The following is a 21,864-nucleotide window of genomic DNA, read 5'->3' as shown; positions in this document are numbered from 1 at the left end:
ATTTTCAGAGGTGGTGGCTAACTGGGGTAGGAAAAAAGGAGTGCTTAAGAAGATCAATGAGCATTTTACTCTCCGTAGAAATAGTGTTTTATGAACGTAGTAAAAAGCACATGCTGTTTTGGACCTGTGAACTTAGTGCTCAATGTTCTCTTAAGCTATACAAACTAAGAGGCCTAACATTTTTCACATTCTCTATGAAACAAAAATGAAAGTAAGATGTGGGTAAAACCTATTTTTTTCTCAAATCACTTAAGAATAAGCCTAATACATAGTTTTATGAAATTATAGAATTTTATCTGAAAGGAAATTTAAATTGCTTATTAAATAGCGTGTGTATATATATATATATATATATATATATATATATATATATAATCTGAAATAATTAGTGGGCTATGTCTACACCTTCAGAATTAAATACAAATTTATCCACTTAGTAATTTATACAGATTACTTTAGAGCTAAAAAATTCTAAAACCCTTTACCTGAATTGGTTGTCTGAAATAACTGAGTTAACCTTAGAATCACCTAATTTCCATTTCCAGTTGATTAGTAACCCACAGCATTAGTCAATGTTGCCCCTCATTTCTAATTGATATGATAGCAGAAGGTTCCATGCTCTAGAAGTGTTACAGTTGATACCAATAGAAAAAGAAATAGCATCAATGTATTTTTTAAGCATATGAATATCTTTGAGTTTTTAGTTTCCTATAAAAAATGATGATACAAAATATAAGAAAATTATAGTCACAGATACACATGAATGATTCTGTTTTATGGATTTGTAAAGGCCCCAATAAATGGTTTCTCCTTAACCTCATTATACCTGATATGATTAAGTCCTGAATAATACATCAGTGTTACAGGCTCATTGTTTTTGGAAACTTATTAAAACAATCTTAACATATTTAAGCTAAATCATATCTTGCATAATAGTGAAATGATTGTGCATTCAAAGAAAATAAATTATGGAGAAAATTCCTCTGTTATTTTCAAATTGGACTATTATAGATAAGCCTAACTTTTCTTCTGTTTTTCCTTACATTGTTTATGAAATGCCTTATTTTTACTGAAATTTTGTATAATTATTTAGGGTCCTCCAGGAGGTGGAGGGCCACCAGGAACACCCATCATGCCTAGTCCAGCAGGTATTGTAATCACACCAACCACACGGGCATTTGATTATTAGAATAAAACCACAAAATATAGAAATTGTTATGACAGAGAGTCAGTAGTATTCATTATCTCATTGATGGTAACAGGAAGTAGACTAGAGGTAGCAAGTAGGAAGAAGTAGTGTTCTTAAAAATAACTGTTGTCCAGTTACTTTAAGTCTGTAGAAAATTCCTGTCGTGTGAGTAATAGATATAATCAGATTGCAAATGGTGTTGATCTATATGAATTGCCCAATAATTTATCTGACACAAAGATTCCTTGAGACTCTGAAAAAGAATCCAAATCTCACAACTTAGAAAAATTCTGCATAACACATGAAATACATGGATGGATCCATGTAAAGCCAATGGGTTAGCTTTAATCAGACCCACCATATCTATTATCTCACTAAGATATCAATAGATATCAATATGCTTACATGTCCATATGTACTTATTAGCTAATAAATTCACCGTGTACTGGAGGAAGATTTTTTTCTTTTAATATTTTTAAACTAAAATGCCTCAGTATTTCTGTGATCATTGAATATAATGATTTTAAATAGCTTTATCCTTTCTTTTCAAGACTTTAAGATAGACTATTAAATATGTTGCTTCTTGAGGACTGTAATGGTGGAAGTTTACATTGGTACACCCCTCCTAGAAACTGCTCTGGCTACATGTATCAAGAGCCATGAAAAAGTGAATATTCACTTTTTTCTATCATCCTGCTATGAGAATAATTAGAGATACAACCCGAGATTTATGTAGAGGGTGCTCATTTTTTTATAGTTAATAGTGAAATAGTAGGCACAAACCTAATACAATTTTAGCAAAAGTAATAAATTAATTTTTAGGAATATAATGTAGCCATTAAAATTATTATCAAAGAATTGTTAATGACATGGAGAATAAATGTTCATGATTCAATATAATATGGTTACAATTTTATTGTAAAATATATTTAATACAAAAATGTAGAAAGACAAAGAAATAGGCTCTAAGGCTTTATCAGTGTTAACCTCTGGCTAATGAAAGAGATGGGAGATTTTTATAATAAAAAAATACTGAATTATGTTACAGTATTAAATTCATATGTTCTTAGCTGGTTTGTTGAAATCTAAGATGTGTGGAAGCTTGAACTTAACTATCATTGATCATATCAATAAATAATTTTTAATTTTTGAATCTTCTTAATTTTGAAAAAGCATCAATCTGATAATTAACACAAAATTTTGCTTTGCTTCACTACTGATTTGGAATATAGCATAAATATTTCATGGATCTCTGTCCTCAGAGCATCTTCATTGAAGTGAAACAATTCATTCAAGATAGAATTAGGCGAATTGAACATCTTGCGCACATTTGCATTCTTATATGTGAAGTTAATGTTTAATTTATGAAGGTAGCATGTGATTAATAAACACTTCACCACAATATAAATGAAATTTTTTGGAGAAACCACTAAACTTTTCAGGTGATAAGTAATCTGATTACTCTCCATCCTTCCAAGCCAACAAATTGCCACCAGTATGTCTTCCTAGCCTTGTGCATACTCCTGTGGGCTCATCTTTTGCATAGTCATTCCTAATTTGAAGCCAATGCTCTCCCCACCAAAAACAGGATCCATAAGGTCTACTTTATTGTAAAGTTTTTCTGAATATAAAAAGAAGTCTAGAAAATACCAACCTTACTTCTCTTGGTGTTTCTATAGATGAAAGTATGTTTTTGATTGGTATTAAAAACAACAAATTTATTTTTCTTTCTATATATTTAAAATATACAGCCTATTTTCCTTCCAAGTTAATTATTAAAATTAGTTAAGTAAAATTAGGCTAATAAAGATGAAAAACCATTTGAAGATCTCCTGTGTTTAGTCATTAGTAATGACTGATTTTCTGAAAGATACATTTTTATGGGATAGAATGTATTCCATTAGTTAAATCTCAGCAGATATTTATTGTCTGTGGCACATAGTATAAGACATGATCTCTCTCCTTCTCTCAATGAACTCACTATAACAAAGACAAGAACAAGACAAAATGTTAACTAGAATGCAAAGCAGAATTCAATGATGAGGGGGCATGCATGAATTCAGAAGTTTCAGAAAACAAAATCTCATGAAAGAGGTAACATTTGCAGTGGGCCTGGGGTAGTGACCAGAATTTCAGTAGGTGGACACTGGGGAGAAGATACTTGGAGGAATTAAGAACAAAAATATGGAGATATAAACGGTTGATCATACACAGGAAAGAACAAGCAGCCTGAGTTGACAGGAATATAATGTACATAAGGATGTAAAATAAATAATTAAGGCCACAAAAGTAGGTCGGGACCTTACTTAGTATAAACAAATAGAGATCCATCTGAAGTGGGCATTTCTGCTTTTTCAGCAGTAGGATATATTAATGTAGATTTGAAACACTTTTTTTTTCAGAATAGAGAGGCCTGATACATTATATTTAAGAAAATTGTATAATTGTGGGAAAATAGAAAAACATATTTCCTAAATGTAAAATATATGGCCTTTTACTATAGATAATACATTATAAGAACATATGTACTCAGAGACTTTATTAGAATTAGCTAATAGACATGAAATGTAAATTTTTTAATATTATAAAATGGTACTTATTTTATATGGATATACACTACAGTTATTTTTACTATAATGAATCAAGAATAAAATGAATAAAAAAATTTCATCAAAAGCTGTACTGGAAGAAGCTGACTTTTACTTCAAGCAAGAGAATTTTTCATTCTAATTGTATACTCTCTTTATGTTGGAATTAAGCCAGGATATCCCACCAGCTATTAATAATTATTAGATAAATAAACTGTTTTAAATTAGTATATAAGAAGCCTAAGGAAACAATGAAAACTGAAAAGCTACTGAATTTGAATTTTTGGAGATTTTTGTTATACACATTGCTTAATGAAGTCAAAAAGTATCCATGTTTTTTAGAAAAGAAAAACTTTACTGTAATATTTGAGATTTTAAAAGTAATGTTCCTTTTGACCAGAATTATTCAAGTGATTACCCCTTATATATTAGGTAAATATTCTCATTTACAACCTCAGAATGGTAATTTCTGAGTTGGAAAATGACTTACAAGTATTTGTTTCTGAACATTAGTAATGACTATTTTAAGTGCTGCAGCTATGAATATGTATGTGTGTGCAGATCATCTCTGATTATTACTTTGTGATGACTTGGGTGTAAATTATAAAGAAAGATATTAATTAGGTAATGTTTTGTTTCAGATTCAACCAACTCTGGAGACAACATGTATACTTTAATGAATGCAGTACCTCCTGGACCTAACAGGCCCAATGTAAATATGAATTTTTTTTTTTTAATTTTGGAATGTATTTCAAGGCTCAAACTCTAAGTGTAATGAATATTCCTAGATACTATTTAAGCCTTCTCTTTTACTATCCAGAAACTTACTAGATATCCAAAAATAATCAAATCCCTTCTATGTTCTGGATTGACAAAAAATATAAAATACAAAAATGTATAACAAAAGATTGCACATCATTATAACTTAAATGTAAAACTGAACCTAATAAATTATAAAATGTTGGTGTGTGGTTTTATCTAAAATCTCAAATAGTTAATAATTAACACTATTTGAAATGACAGTTAATGTGTAGTCATTGACATTCGCCTCATTTTTAGCATCACTAAATTTTTCATTGTGATTGTTTATTTCTTTTATCCTGATAAACTTGAAATAAATCAGGAAGTTGGATTTGCTTGTTTTTCTTTAGATTTTTGAAATCTGGAGTTTAAATATGGAAATGCAGCAGTTCTACATAAAGAATTTGGGTGTTCTTAATAATGCATCTGGTTGTTATTTTTCCATGAAAGCTTACAGAAAATTATTTATCTATAAGACCTACATATTAACAAAAATATTTATAACAAGGTATAGTTAATACACAGACATATATGAATATAAGGCTGCTTAGTTTAAATAAAAATCAGAAGACATAAAGGAATTTCCATAAGTATACCAAAAAACAGGAATGAAATAATTATTATAATTGAGCTTCTTAGCAGTAAAGACTTTAAAGGGAAACTTGAAATCCATCCAGTATAATATGATACTTGAAATATGGCCAGTCCAAATTGAAATGTGATGTATAAAATATACACTAGACTTTGAGGAGTTAATATGAAAAAAATAATGTAAAAGATTTTATTAAAATTTTTATACTGAATATATGCTGAAATAATTTTGATATGTAGGATAAATGAAATATATTATTAAAATTAACTTGACCCGTTTCTTTTTACTATTTAAACATGGCTGCTAATAAATCTAAGTTTACTTATGTAAGTTTGTGTTGTAGCTCATATATTATTTCCCTTAAGCAGTACTGCCTTAAGTTATCACTATCCTCTTTATATAATCAAATAAATTGGTTTTCAGGAGAAAAGAAACAGTTTCCTATCAGTAATGTCTAAAGGGTGTTTCCACAGTGATCTTAATGAACATTGAATATGATAATGAACAATGTTCATTTTAGAAATTTAGCAAAAATATAGAAAAGCTCTTCATAGTGCAGTTTCATATCTTAGAACTTGATATTTAAAATGGAGGGAGTGCGAGAGGAAACCCAGAGCATATGGCACTGAAGACATTTCTGTGGGCAGCTAAGCTGATACCATCCAAGTATGTTCCATTCTGGTTCTCTAACTCAATACAAAGATAAGAGATCCAAGAAAAGTAGAAGCTGATCGTGTCACTTTTTCAAATGCCATTCATCTCAGCCAGAGGTAGTAAAAGCAAATGCCTGCTGAGGGCTAGGACTGCAGTTTTTTGTGCTTCAAGCATACATACCAATAGTCTTTGTGTCTTTTAAAACACTGTGGGGGCCAGATGAAGGGACCGAACCAAGTAAGTTCAGAGGGTGTTGGCCTTACCAGCACTAGTTTTTCAGCCCAGATCTATACTATGCTTTTGACAAAGGCTGAACAAAACAGTAAGTTCAAAGTTAATTTCTTTAAGCTATCATTCTTAAGCTACCTCAAATGATAGCTTAAAAAGTTAATATTTCTTTAATTGATTTATAAATTAAATTTCTAAAATTAATTCTAAGTAAACAACTTAGAATATATAGAATCTATATATAGAATCTATATAGAGAGAATCTATAAAATATTTATAAACCAAATAGAATATATATAAATCAATCTGTATGCTTTACGGCTACAAAATTTTAGGCAACAGAAATGACATTATCCTGGGAAAATGTATAAGCATGTGGCTATATGATCCCAGTGATAGAAAGCCATCTTATTTCCAAACAATCATATATATATTATATACAGTTACTGGTTGTCTGTTGAGGGCAATTGTTTTTCTCCCAAAAGCCTATTTGATTAGTAAGCATCACCACCCCATCTACACACGTAAATACACACACACCACATTCAGTATTCTGTACCATACAACATGGAAGAAATGCTTTTGGCATCAGAAATTTTAAGAACAAGTGGTTTTCAGTAGGCTATTTTAACTGTAAACATAAGATAATTATAGATAACTTGTCTTCAAACTGGGCTCTAGATTTCCTCAGGAATATTCCAGGGAGATAAGGAAAAGACTGAGTGGGCAGGCCATGGCTTCTCCACCACCTGCTCCACCATCGTATATCAGTTCACATCTGTTTTGTACTGGGCTTCCAACTTAAAATAAAATAATCCCACTACTTTAAAAAATGTTAAATATAACTGCTGTAGAACGTCCAATTGTCATTGAACTGACATAGTTGAGACTGCCAAGAATTAACTATATTGAGCTGTCCCCAAGGAGCTAAATGTATTTAAACTACAAGATGGAATTATTTATTATGTCCATTTGAACAAAGATAGATTGGCTGCTAAGAAAAATCTTAATGTTGGCATAATAATGTTGAATTATTCTTATTAATAAGTCAATACTTTTAGCAGCTTCCTAGGAATCATCTCTGGCTTATATAGCAAGATCTGTCAATAGCAGAGAGGAGAATGTTTATCCTCTAATTTGCACTGGAATGTATGTGCTTTCTAGTTGAGAATATCTGAAGAAAATGTGGATATAAATGAGGATTAACCTGAAGATCCAGAATATAAAGCAGATGGTATGAGGAAAGTAGGGCAGTCAGTTTCAGAATCTGTAAGGCTGAAAAAAATCTAGGAAAATAACCTCCATTATTTGGAAATGAAAATAATTTGTGGAAGTGTCTTACAATGTTAAAGATAGATATTGTAACATTAGATAAATACTTGTTTTCAGTGTGATCATAGAAATTCTCTTCATTTTTTAAAGTTTCCAATGGGCCCTGGGTCAGATGGTCCCATGGGTGGATTAGGAGGAATGGAGTCACATCACATGAATGGCTCTTTAGGTAAGGATATGCAATTTGATGTTTAGAAATCAAAACAAAACTTTTATTCTACAGAGTGGATATTACAGTTTGCAAATTGCTTTTGTATACCTTTATGTACTTTGAATTTATTTTAAAATGCTCCAACTTTCACTTCAGACTGAGACTTTACAGAATATTGGTTATGATAACTGGAGATCATTTGAAAATCAGAAATGTGAGGATTGTTCTAACCTAGCTCTTATTCACAGGTATTTACTTTCACCTATCAAAATCTGAGTGTTTTATGATAAAAGGAGATATTGCTGCTCTGAGCACATATTACATATCCCTCACCTGGAGAGCTACAGTATCTTCTGAGCTGGTTTGTCTACGAAGGTCTATAGATGCAGTCTCAGAGGAACTTATGTTCTCTGCAAGAATTTCTTAACTTTGTTTCTGTATTTTAATGTTTGTCTCTTTTAAAAATAAAATTTAATTATATTCTGGATTATCTGGATGATTTTCTTAAAAGAGAGCAGTGCCACATACTCGTGGCAAAGCAGATTTCAAGTACTATGACTAATAGTTGAAAACATACCTCATAAATGATGCCTTCTTACCAAATGAAGCCCAGTGTCTTCACGGAGAACAAAGAGTTTCACAACGGTGAGAAATAGAGATGAGTGGCACAAAACCAATTAGATCACACAGTGCACTGTACATATAGGCAGGCCAAATGCAAATCCAAAACAAAACCCATAAAACAACAACTACACTTATTTTATGTTTATATATGTTTTAAGTAACAGTAACATAAGCTAGAAGTTGACAATGGGGATAGATGCTTATGATCTTTTTTTTCTTTTGAAAAAGAACCATCTTTTACTTAAGTTGGAATAACTATGCCCATGAGTAACTTAGGTTGTACACAGATTCCACGACTCCGCCCAAACACCAGCCTCTAATACTTTGAAAAGCTCTGTAACTTCAATAATCAAGAAACTATTTGCAACCTGTTGCTAGACTTTTGAGCTTTTAAGGTCCATACTTGTTTTATATACGTACATGTGTTGCCTAGATATCAAAGCCTTAATTTGCACTGTTCAATTATGGTAGTGACTAGCCATGTGTGACTATTTAATTTTAAGTCAAAATTAAATAAAATGTAAAGTTTACTTCCTCAGCTGCACTGCCTCCTATCAAATGTACATGGCCATGTGTAGCTAATGGCTACCATAATGAAACATAGAATAGAGAAACATCTCCATCATCACACAAAGCTCTACCTGTCAGCACTGTTCTAGAATTTTATTTTTTAATGTATTGCAACATAACTCAGTTTCCAATCTTTTAATTTGTAAAATTATTTTTAAAAATATGACATTTGGTCATAGAAAATTTTCAGTTATTCACTAGAATAGAATTTGAGGAAGAGTTTCACATATGCTTGGCATGTGGCTTATTACTTTTTATAATAAACATTATTACACATATTTATATCTACATAATTACATATGTGCATTCAATATGTATCAATGTACTATGTATGTTTATAAGCACTAACTTTATTTGTGACTATAACTGAATGTTTTACTATTAAAATAGTAGAATATGTTTATGCCAAAAAATTAATTGTTAAAATGGTTAAAAATAAAGCTAACATGTGGCAAAGATCTGATTATTGTTCCTTGTTACCTAATGTATGATTCCACTTCTTAAGTAAGAAATTAGTATTGATTTTTCATTTCTCCCAGGAATCTACTTAAAATTACAGTATTATAAAGACATTCTTACTTTTGATGGATTGCCATGAATATTGATTGCTGTCAATTTTTTAATGTTATTAAAAATTCTTCACTTTGGTTATTATAGTAAAATATGGCTCATAATATTTTTAAATATTGCAGATGTCCATCTTATATTTTGTCAGATTTGGAAGCATCATTTCAGAAAATATATTTATCTCTCGCTGTCTATATATACATATACATACATGCATACATTTTAAAAATTTGAATTGAATACGATTTATAAGTGATCTCTCTTACATTTCATTTTCAGGAATTTATGATAATGATACTTTTCTTAATTCTACCATTACAAAAATAAACAAAAAAGATGGTTCAGAGTGAGAGGTACAGCTCATCCTTGCATTGCCATCAATGATACTTACTCACCAGACAGTATAAGAGAAAACAAATTTTCTTAAGTTTATTTATTTATTTTGAGATAGAGACCCTGAACAGGGGAGGGGCAGAGAGAGAGAGGGAGAGAGAGAGAGAATCCTAAGCAAGTTCTGCACTGTCAGCATGGAGCCTGATGCAGGGCTCAAACTCAGAAACCATAAGATCATGACCTGAGCCAAAACCAAGAGTAGGATGCTTAACCAACTGAGTCACCCAGGCACTCTGAGTAAATAATTTTTTAAGATTAAAAAATTATTACTGGAAAATACAAAGAGTGTACTGCATTTATTTATATTAAAGGAATACTTAATTTGTATATGAAATTATTATCTAATAAACATTTTCTTTTCATATTTTGTTTCAGGGTCAGGAGATATGGACAGTATTTCCAAGGTGAGTGTTGTATAATCTCTGGGTTTTTTGTGTTTTGGGTTGTTTATGTTTGTTTTTTGAGAGAGAGAAAACAAGCACACATGAGCAAGGGAGGGGCAGAGAGAAGGAGAGAGAATCTTAAAAAGGCTCCATACCGAGACAACAAATAGAGGGTTACTAGAGGGGTTTTGGGAGGGTGGTTGGGCTAAATGGGTAAGAGACATTAAGGAATCTACTCCTGAAATCATTTTTGGACTATATGCTAACTAACTTGGATGTAAATTAAAAAATAAAATTAAGTAAAAAAAAAAGGGGGGGGGGGTGGCACTCCATACCGAGCACAGAGCCCAGACACAGTTTGATCTCACAACCATGAGATCATGACCTGAGTCGAAATCAAGAGTCAACCAGGCAACCCTCTGTGTTGTTTTTTATTTGTCTTTCATTCCACATGGAACTCTTATTAAGATTATTAGAATAACCTTATAAATTTTGTTTTTGAACAAAGTGTTTTTTTAATATGAAATTTATTGTCAATTTGGTTTCCATACAACACCCAGTGCTCATCCCAATAGGTGCCCTCCTGAATGCCCATCACCCCACTCTCCCATCCTCCCCAACCCTCAGTTTGTTCTCAGTATTTAACAGTCTCTTATGGTTTGCCTCCTTCCCTCTCTGTAATTTTTCCCCCCTTCCCCTCCCTCCCTAGTCTTCTCTTGAGTTTTTCAGGATCCACATGTGAGTGAAAACATAAGATATCTGCCTTTCTCTGCCTGACTTATTTCTTTTAGCGTAACACTCTCCAGTTCCATCCATGTTGCTACAAATGGCCAGAATTCATTCGTTCTCATTGCCAAGTAGTATTCCATTGTATATACAAACCACATCTTCTTTATCCATTCATCCGTTGATGGACATTTAGGCTCTTTCCACAATTTGGCTATTGTTGAAAGTGCTGCTATAAACATTGGGATACAAGTGCCCCTATGCATCAGCACTCCTGTATCCCTTGGGTAAATTCCTAGCAGTGCTATTGCTGGGTCATAGGGTACATCTATTTTTAATTTTTTGAGGAACCTCCACCCTGTTTTCCCGAGCGGCTGCACCAGTTTGCATTCCCACGAACAGTGCAAGAGTGTTCCCATTTCTCCATATCCTCTCCAGCATTTATAGTATCCTGATTTATTCATTTTAACCACTCTGACCAGCATGAGATGGTATCTCAGTGTGGTTTTGACTTGTATTTCTCTGATGAGGAGCGACGTTGAGCATCTTTTCATGTGCCTGTTGGCCATCTGGATGTCTTCGTTAGAAAAGTGTCTATTCATGTCTTCTGCCCATTTCTTCACTGGATTATTTTTTTTTCGGGGGGGGGGGGAGTTTGGTGAGTTGTTTATAAATTTTGGATGCTAGCCCTTTGTCTGATAGGTCATTTGCAAATATCTTTTCCCATTCCGTTGGTTGCCTTTTAGTTTTGTTGGTTGTTTCCTTTGCAGTGCAGAAGCTTTTTATCTTCATGAGGTCCCAGTAGTTCATTTTTGCTTTTAATTCCCTTGCCTTTGGGAATGTGTCAAGTAAGAAATTGCTACAGCTGAGGTCACAGAGGTTTTTTCTTGCTTTTTCCTCCTTTTTCTTCCTTTTTCCTTTGATGGTTTCCTGCCTCACATTCAGGTCCTTCATCCATTTTGAGTTTATTTTTGTGAATGGTGTGAGAAAGTGGTCTAGTTTCAACCTTCTGCATGTTTCTGTCCCGTTCTCCCAAAACCATTTGTTAAAGAGACTGTCTTTTTTCCATTGGATATTCTTTCCTGCTTTGTCAAAGATTAGCTGGCCATACATTTGTGGGTCCAGTTCTGGAGTCTCTATTCTATTCCATTGGTCTATGTGTCTGTTTTTGTGCCCATACCATGCTGTCTTGATGATTACAGCTTTGTAGTAGAGGCTAAAGTCTCGGATTGTGATGCCTCCCGCTTTGGTTTTCTCCTTCAAAATTACTTTGGCTATTTGGGGTCTTTTGGGGTTCCATACAAATTTTAGGATTGCTTGTTCTAGCTTTGAGAAGAATGCTGGTGCAATTTTGATTGGCATTGCATCGAATGTGTAGTTTGCTTTGGGTAGTATTGACATTTTGACAATATTTATTCTTCCAATCCATGAGCACAGAATGTTTTTCCATTTCTTTATATCTTCTTCAATTTCCTTCATAAGCTTTCTATAGTTTTCAGAATACAGATCTTTTACATCTTTGGTTAGGTTTATTCCTAGGTATTTTATGCTTCTTAATGCAATTGTGAATAGGATCAGTTTCTTTATTTGTCTTTCAGTTGCTTCATTATTAGTGTATAAGAATGCAACTGATTTCTGTAGATTGATTTTGTATCCTGCGACTTTGCTGAATTCATGTATCAGTTCCAGCAGACTTTTGGTGGTGTCTATTTGGTTTTCCACATATAATATCATGTCATCTTCAAAAAGTGAAAGATTGACTTCATCTTTGCCAATTTTGATGCCTTTGATTTCCTTTTGTTGTTGGATTGCTGATGCTAACACTTCCAACACTATGTTAAACAACAGCGGTGAGAGTGGACATCCCTGTCGTGTTCCTGATCTCAGGGAAAGCTCTCAGTTTTTCCCCATTGAGGATGATATTAGCTGTGGGCTTTTCATAAATGGCTTTTATGATGTGTAAGTATGTTCCTTCTATCCCGACTTTCTCGAGGGTATTTATTAAGAAAGGATGCTGAATTTTGTCAAATGCTTTTTCTGCATTGATTGACAGGATCATATGGTTCTTATCTTTTCTTTTATTAATGTGATGTATCAACATTGATTGATTTGCAAATGTTGAACCAGCCCTGCAGCCCAGGAATGAATCCCTCTTGATCATGGTGTATAATTCTTTTTATATGCTGTTGAATTCGATTTGCTAGTATCTTGTTGAGAATGTTTGCATCCATATTCATCAGGGATATTAGCCTGTAGTTCTCTTTTTTTGCTGGGTCTCTGTCTGGTTTAGGCATCAAAGTAATACTGGCTTCATAGAATGAGTCTGGAAGTTTTCCTTCCCTTTCTATTTTTTTGGAGCAGCTTGAGAAAGATAGGTATTATCTCTGCTTTAAATGTCTGGTAGAATTCCCTAGGGAAGCCATCTGGTCCTGGACTCTTATTTGTTGAGAGATTTTTGATAACTGCTTCAACTTCTTCACTGGTTATGGGTCTGTTCAACCTATCTATTTCCTCCTGTTTGAGTTTTGGAAGTGTGTGGGTGTTAAGGAATTTGTCCATTTCTTCCAGGTTGTCCAGTTTGTTGGCATATCATTTTTCATAGTATTCCCTGATAATTGTTTGTATTTCTGACAGATTGGTTGTAATTCCATTTTCATTCATGATTTTATCTATTTGGCTCATCTCCCTTTTCTTTTTGAGAAGGTTAAAAAAACCTGGCTAGAGGTTTATCAATTATGTTTATTTTTTTCAAAAAAACAACTTTTGGTTTCATTGATCTGCTCTACAGTTTTTTTAGAATCTATATTGTTTATTTCTGCTTTGATCTTTATTATTTCTCTTCTTCTGCTGGGTTTGGGGTGTCTTTGCTGTTCTGCTTCTATTTCCTTTAGGTGTGCTGTTAGATTTTGTATTCTGGATTTTTCTTGTCTCTTGAGATAGGCCTGGATGTATTTTCCTCTCAGGACTGCCTTCGCTGCATCCCAAAGTGTTTGGATTGTTGTATGTTCATTTTCCTTTGTTTCCATATCTCTTGAGATAGGCCTGCAATGTATTTTCCTCTCAGGACTGCCTTCGCTGCATCCCAAAGCGTTTGGATTGTTGTATGTTCATTTTCCTTTGTTTCCATATATTTTTTAATTTCTTCTCTAATTGCCTGGCTGACCCATTCATTCTTCAGCAGGGCGTTCTTTAACCTCCATGCTCTTGGAGGTTTTTCAGACTTTTTCCTGTGGTTGATTTCAAGTTTCATAGCATTGTGGTCTGAAAGTGTGCATGGTATGATCTCAATTCTTGTATACTTATGAAGGGCTATTTTGTGGCCCAGTATTTGATCTATCTTGGAGAAGGTTCCATGTGCACTCAAGAAGAAAGCATATTCTGTTGCTTTGGGATGCAGAGTTCTAAATATATCTGTCAAGTCCATCTCCTTGTTTCTTTATTGATCCTGTGTCTAGATGATCTATCCATTGTTGTAAGTGGAGTATTAAAGTCCCCTGCAATTACCACATTCTTATCAATAAGGTTGCTTATGTTTGTGATTAATTGTTTTATATATTTGGGGGCTCTTGTATTTGGTACATAGACATTTACAATTGTTAGCTCTTCCTGATGGATAGACCTTGTAATTATTATATAATGCCCTTCTTCATCTCTTGTTACAGCCTTTAATTTAAAGTTTAGTTTGTCTGATATAAGTATGGCTACTCCAGCTTTCTTTTGAGTTCCAGTAGTATGATAGATAGTTCTCCATCCCCTCACTTTCAATCTGAAGGTGTCCTTAGGTCTGAAATGAGTCTCTTGTAGACAGCAAATAGATGGGTCTTGTTTTTTATCCATTCTGATACCCTGTGTCTTTTGGCTGGAGCATTTAGTCCATTTACATTCAGTGTTATTATAGAAAGATATGGGTTTAGAGTCATTGTGATGTCTGTAGGTTTCATGCTTGTAGTGATGTCTCTGGTACTTTGTGGTCCTTGCAACATTTCACTCACAGAATCTCCCTTAGGATCTCTTGTAGGGCTGGTTTAGTGGTAATGAATTCCTTCAGTTTTTGTTTGTTTGGGAAGACTTTATCTCTCCTTCTATTCTGAATGACAGACTTTTTGGTTAAAGGATTCTTGGCTGCATATTTTTCTGTTCATCACATTGAAGATATCCTGGCCTGCCAAGTTTCAGCAGATAGGTCTGCTAGTACCCTTATGTTTCTACCTTTGTATGTTAAGGCCAGTTTATCCCTAGCTGCTTTCAGAATCCTCTTTTTATCCTTGTATTTTGCCAGTTTCACTATGATATGTCATGCAGAAGATCAATTCAAGTTATGTCTGAAGAGAGTTCTCTATGCCTTTTGGATTTCAATGTCTGTTTCCTTCCCCAGATCAAGGAAGTTCTCAGCTATTATTTGTTTAAGTATACCTTCAGCCCCTTTCTCTCTCTCTTCTTCTTCTGGATTTCCTATGATACAGATATTGTTCCATTTGATTGCATCACTTAGTTCTCTAATTCCTCCTTCGTACTCCTGAATTTTATCTCTTTTTCTCAGCTTCCTATTTTTCCATAATTTTATCTTCTAATGCACCTATTCTCTCCTCTGCCTCTTGAATCCATGCTGTGGCCACCTCCATTTTATTTTGCACCTCATTTATAGCATTTTTAATTCATCATGACTGTTTCTTAGTCCCTTGATCTCTGTAGCAATAGATTCTCTGCTGCCTTCTATGCTTTTTTCAAGCCCAGCAATTAATTTTATGACTATTATTCTAAATTCTTATTCCGTTATATTGCTTAAATAGGTTTTGATCAATTCGTTAGTTGTCTCTACTTTCTGGAATTTCTTTTGAGGAGAATTCTTTTGTTTCATCATTTTGGCTAGTTTTCTGTCCCTTATGCATTTTAAAAGCTTGTTGTGTGCTCTGCACCTGTGAGCACTGCTATATTCAAGGAGGGTCATACACTGTCCAGGGCTTGGCCCTTCAGGAGGTGTTTTTTCAGGGGTTGTTACTTGCTCTCTATTGTTGTGACTTTGGTTACTTCATTATCCTACTTGTAGTAATGTTTTGGAACCTCCACCAGGTGTGCTTTGATTTGTTCCTTGGAGTAGCCCTGTAAAGGAAAAGAGATAGACAAACAGGAGACAAAAATGAGCAAACACACAAACAAATAACACGAACAAACAAATAAACAAAAACAAAAACCTAAAGACTAAAAACAAAAAACACCAAAACACCAACTACAAATAAAGAAGAGGGTGGAGGCAGTGCTGATGGAAGAGCACATACAAAGAGTGAAATGACAGGAGCGGGGTTGGGGGGGGGGACAAAAAATAAACATTGATTAGGCAGAGAGACTAAAAGGCTTAATCCAGAGAGAGAGGAAACTAAAGAAGGAGGCGGAGAAAACGAAATGAAGATAAAGTTACCCAGGCAGAGAAAGTATATGGCTCGATTATTCCAGAGAGAGAGAAAGGAGTGTAAAGCAGGAAGTGTAGAACATGTATCAAGAAAATGGATTAAATATGTCTGTTTAGACAGACCAATAACCAGAGTAACCAGCCTACAGGAGGGAAGAGAGAAGGAGAAGAAATGGAGGGGTAGGTGTGGGGGGAGAATATATCTGTATATCCAGAATTGACCTAGAGTTAATCCAGGTAATGCTGCATCGCTTGTAGGTAGTAGCTGTCTGCAGAGTCTGTGCCGCTCCAGTGGATATGCAATTATCCAGTGCAAAGGGTCATGGTTTGGCATATTCTGGACCCACCTCCACTATGGGCCCCGGGAGTGATCCCTGAGGCCCCACCTTGGTGGTGGTGGTGGTGGATGGAAATGGTGGTTCCCCAGTCTCTTCTCCATGGAGACGACCCAGTGGACTCAGTTTGAGTCGTCCTCACTGTGCCGCGGGCACAGACGGGTGGTCCTTCTCCCTCCACCCATCCCCTGACCCTGCAGTTGGCTAGGATTCAAAGTTCTGCTCCTTGCACTCTGGTGCTGGGGAAGCGCCTCTCAGTGCGGTGATACGGTGATACAGCGATACGTGGTCTGGCTGGCTTTGTCTGTGCCACAGCACTTCAGGGAGGACGGCCTTCTCCTACTGCAGACTGAGCCGCCGCCCTTGCCTCAAGCCCCAGGGGTGGCAGACGCAGGCAGCCTTTGTCTTTTCCCACAGCACTCCAGGGAGACAGCTGCCTTTTCCTCCTGCGGACTGCGCCCTCAGCCCAGCCACTGCACCCGGGGGATGGTGAAGGCAGGCAGGTTCTGTACTATTGCGCAGCCCTCCAGGGAGGGAACCACTTTCTCCAGCTGCAGACTTAGCCTCTGACCTACTACCGCACCCATGGCGGGCTCCCCTCCTCCCCAGGTGCACGAAGAGGGAGCCAGCCCCAGTCCGAAGAAAGCCCCGCAGTTAGAGATTGGATCCCTCTGTCTCAGTCCCAGGTCTTTCACCTGTCCAGATACGGTCCTGCACTTCTCTAGCCGCCCTTCCTCTTCCCTTTGTCTCTCTGCAGAAGGGGGTCCCTCCCCTCTGTGCCCACGTGGGCTTTTTTTTTTTTTATCTCCCCCAGTTCACAGTTAGGCACCTATCTTTTTTCCAGCTTTCCCATTTTCTTCCTAGTAGATTCGGTCTCTTTTCCTCCCAGGCTCTGGTGTTCACAGTCCTTTGGCTTCTACACTTATTTGTTTGAGAGATGCTGGAAGTATGGATTCCCCCTACTTCTCCACCATGTTGGCCCCTGAACAAGTGTTTGAAAATAGAGGTCCAGATATAATTAAGTGGAAGTTAAAAATGATCAATGCATATAACGGGAAAGGGTAAAATTAGTTTTTTAACATGGTAAGATTCATTTACAAGACATACTGTATACATGATTAATTGATACCCAAGTAATAACCAACTTAACCACCTTTATTATGTCACTCATTTATAAAGCAAGTTGACATAGTGTAGATAATCTTTTGAAAATGTAAAGAAGTCTAGAGCAACTTAAGGAGAGAGGGACTTGGAAAGATGTTGTTATACGTTATATGTTATAAGGGCATTGCATTTATACATCTCATTTGTCTTTCAGACCTTTATTAGGCAATGCTGACATCCTCAATTATTATTCTAGTTCCCCAGAATAGAATAGGAAAGTAATTAGAAGAAAATTATATTAATACAAGTAGGAAAGAGAGCCTTCTAATAGCTTCTGTCTGTGTTTTTCCTCCTCCGATAGTTTAAGTATTTAAAATTAATCCTTTGCTAAGATGCCTTACTTTTTTTTATGAAGAATACCTAAATACTTTTTAGGTCATGATAAATTTAAAATAGTTCTCTGTGGGTCAAAATATATTTAAAATGGCTGATAAGAAATAATTATTAACTACCATTAGAATGATTCTCTTAGAAGTCTGCTTTATATCAATAAATACCAAAATTCATTAAAGGGCAACTTCATTTTTAATCCTACTTTTAATTTATATTCATGTATAATCATTGGTGCCAAGAAAAATAAAGTAAGATTGATTGAGCTACAAAACCTTTTAAATGAAGACCTCAAGCTAAAAAGAAAAAAGAGAGAGAGAGAGACAAAGAGAGTGTAACTGGCATGCCAACATTACGTCTACATTGCCTGGCAGCTTGACCTTGCAAGTAGTATATGCACTTTGCATATCTATGTTTAGGGACCATCAGGAAAGTCTTTTTCTTTTCTTAAGATAGATAAATATTTGTTGTCATAAATATCATTATAAAGAAGCACTAGCTAACTTACGTGATGAATGGGTAAAACTGTCAAAAGGCCTGTTTTCAAAATAAGATTCACTGTATAATTCCATTAGAACCATCTCTCTGGGAAACACCTTTACAAGTCACATGACCATGATTGTATCGTCCATCTTCGATATCTAACAATTGGTATTAGCTGAATTATGCTTTGTGGTCACCACTAAAATTTCTAATTTTGTATTTGAGAAGTGTATTCTAGTGTCTAAAGATGATTTTTTTTTATTACATGAAGGTGGGATCATCCAGAGTGCTTAACATCATCTTTCTGAAATTTCCACTAAAGACCAGTATTTTTGTACACCAGACAGATGTAAACAAAATTCTATATGGGAAGGTACACTTGGCTAATACCAATTGTTAGATACCTAAGACAGCCAATACAATTTGTTTTTTCAAGTTTTTATTTAAATTCCAGTTAGTTAATATATAGTATAATATTAGTTTCAGGAGTACAGTTTAGTGATTCATCACTTACATGTAACACCCAGGGCTCATCACAACAAGTGCCTTCCTTAATACCCATCACCCATTTAGCCCATCTCCCTGTCCACCTCCTGAAAAAGTACTTTGTAATTTATAAAGCACTTTGGAAATTTTAAAGATTCATAATGACAAATTAAATACCATCTTCTAATCTGCCCTCATATCAGACCTATTGTGATTCCTTCCATGCTAATTTTTCCATTCCTATTTCCGGAGACAAGTTTTTCCACTATCCTGTGCCTACTGCTGATAACATTCTCTTGCTTGGTGATGTAGTGCTTATTCTTTAAGCATTAATTGACTACCAAGTGTGTACTTTTGTAGCCTTGTGCACTATGTGGAGATATAAGAGACTTCTTCAAATACAAACATAATTTCTGTCCTCAAGTGGTTAGGCAGGAGTTCCTTCACTCAGTAAACATTAATGTACCAAGGCATTATGTCTGCCAGGCTCTGAAAACCCGAAGTTAAACAAGGTATGATCTCTGCCCTCCAGGAGCTCAGTATAACTGAGCAGACCAAAGACAATAAGGAAAAACTTACACAAAGCAAAGTTCAAATACATTTCACTTAACATAAGAGTTTGCCCCAAGTAATAAACATGTCATTTAACAATATTCTAGAAATGAGTAGTTGTGTCTGCCTTCCAATGAGCTCCTCTGCAGCTCATTTCTGCACTGCCCCTGTTCCAGGTTCGTGGGGTTCAGGGCTCTAACTGCATGATGATACCACTGGTGTCTCTTGTATGTCCACTACCCTTTTTTCTTTAATCAGCAGCATCATGTATATCTCCATCACCCCCAATTATTTCTCTCCCTACCTCTTTCCATTCACAGCCTAATTATTTCAGATTTTTATTCCATGCTATCCACATTATCACTAACTTCATTTCCCCACCTTCTTCCTTTTCCAGCAGAAGACCAGTTCTCTCAAGAAACTCTCCTCCCTTTTCTCTTGTTTCCTGGGTTCATTACTTTTCATCCTATTCTTTTTCTAGCCATTTTTATTTGTGAATCATAAGACAGTTTGGGCCATTACTGCTTAACAGTTTTGTTCAAAATCCCTCTTAGGTTTCCAGCTACATCTTTTTTGTTCTCCAATTAGACCTGTATTTTGTTAAGTGCCAGTATTACATTTTTTAAAAATTACTTACTCCTTTTTTAATGTTGTTTACTAGTACTACTTATATCCCTTTTCTACCTTTTTATTGTAAAGTACTCTATATTATCCTTCTTATATGTAAGCTAATAAAGAGTATTGAACCTCTGAGAATCAGAAAATTTGGTTCTCCTACCTAAAAATTGGGGCAACATGTTATTTCATTTCTCTTAGGCTTAGTTTCCTTAGCTGTAAAATAGAGCTTGTAGTTCATCCCCTGTCTTCTTCATAAAACTGTTGAGAGTAAAGTGTGAACATATGCTAGGGCTCTAAAGCAATATACAGATATTAAATATCTTCCTCCTCACTAGTTATGCTATCTTTTGTCAGCAAGGCTAGACACACTGTCACCTGCATTTTTGGTAGCACTGTTTCAGTGGCACAAGGAGCTCAGAACTCCAAATGGAGAGTTTTAAAATTATTTCTTGCTCGGTTGAGGATTACTAGTAAAACTCACATGCATCTCTCTCAAAATGCAGAATTCACCTTTAATTTAGGAGTCTAGAAGTCACCCATTTAATCAATAGGACGAAAATATTTTCCCTTGGAGTTCTTTTAGGAGTTGGGGATTGAGACGAGCATATGGTTTATTTTCTTAGAAGGAAATAATGTAAATAAATTCTGCAGTTCACATTAACATACTTAACACTTATATATTTAGTTTGAAAAAGAAACATATCAGAGAAGGCCAGATCTGATCATATCACACTTAATGAATTATCCAAGAGGTCTTTTTAACCTAAAGGTTTCTGAGTCAAGAACCTCAGTTCCAGTTAAAGATCCCACACCCTTCACAGGGGAGCTGTTCAACACCATAGATCTCTGCCATCTTCTCAGTTTGGCTTGGGCTCTAGCTCCCTTTTATCCCCTGGGAGAACCATGACTGACATTTTGTTCTTTTGGGGGGCTGGCAGAGTCAAAACAACACTCCATAAAACTTGTTATTGGCAGGCTCTGAGGAAGTGATTCAAATCCACCTCTAGAGGGCTTCAAATAATATCAATATTATTTTATTCCAATTATGGGCCGAGTCAAAATTTATGTACATGTGCACTTTTTTTAATAGCTTGAAAAGCCTGGAACAATTTCTGAGGGTGGGTAAAAGAAAGGACAATAACTTACTAATTAAGAGATGACGTGGAAAAATACTTGCAAGATAAAATGAGAGAATAGAGGGTCTAAGAGAATTAAATGTGTTAGCCAGAGGAAATGTGTGTGTGTGTGTGTGTGTGTGTGTGTGTGTGTGTGTGTGTGTGTGCATCCTCCCTCATATAACATTCATATATGAAGTTATAGCTTAAGAGAAAAACATTCCGGTTTGAAGAAAGGGTAATTGAGAAAGTAATAAAATCCCTTGAAGATGGGATCAGTATAATACTAATTATACTTTTATAAGCTAAATTCTTAGAGTGTAAGTAGGAAATACAGTACATTGTAACTGAAGTAAGAAATGTAAACAGAGTGCCTAATGTAGTTAAAAGTGATCTTTACTTGGATTTTCTTGTACTCCCTTCTCCCTATGTGCTCAGGCTATCAGAGTGCCTTTTTGATCTAAGCCCTTTTTGTGTGTATTATGTTCTTGCCTTGATGAAATCGACTGGAGACACTGCAAACAAACATAGCTATTGTTAAATATAACATACACACAGTTCATGGAGACCCACACT

General features: G+C 35.1%; 1 protein-coding gene across 4 annotated transcripts in view; it reads left to right on the top strand.

Annotated features, from left to right (window-relative positions):
- Positions 1-21,864, top strand: part of SSBP2 (single stranded DNA binding protein 2) — a 318,553-nt gene that overhangs the window by 280,913 nt on the left and 15,776 nt on the right. For all 4 annotated transcript variants that reach the window (XM_043593182.1, XM_043593184.1, XM_043593180.1 and 1 more), the window contains 4 exons: positions 1,094-1,148; positions 4,419-4,489; positions 7,475-7,553; positions 10,065-10,093. In XM_043593182.1, coding sequence (XP_043449117.1) covers positions 1,094-1,148; positions 4,419-4,489; positions 7,475-7,553; positions 10,065-10,093 — 234 coding nt within the window. The remainder of the gene's footprint in view (positions 1-1,093; positions 1,149-4,418; positions 4,490-7,474; positions 7,554-10,064; positions 10,094-21,864) is intronic.

This window comes from Prionailurus bengalensis, chromosome A1, assembly GCF_016509475.1.
Source record: "Prionailurus bengalensis isolate Pbe53 chromosome A1, Fcat_Pben_1.1_paternal_pri, whole genome shotgun sequence".
NCBI lineage: Eukaryota > Metazoa > Chordata > Mammalia > Carnivora > Felidae > Prionailurus > Prionailurus bengalensis.
The sequence above is the reverse complement of the archived record's forward strand: the minus strand, read 5'-3'. Positions and strand labels throughout refer to the sequence as shown.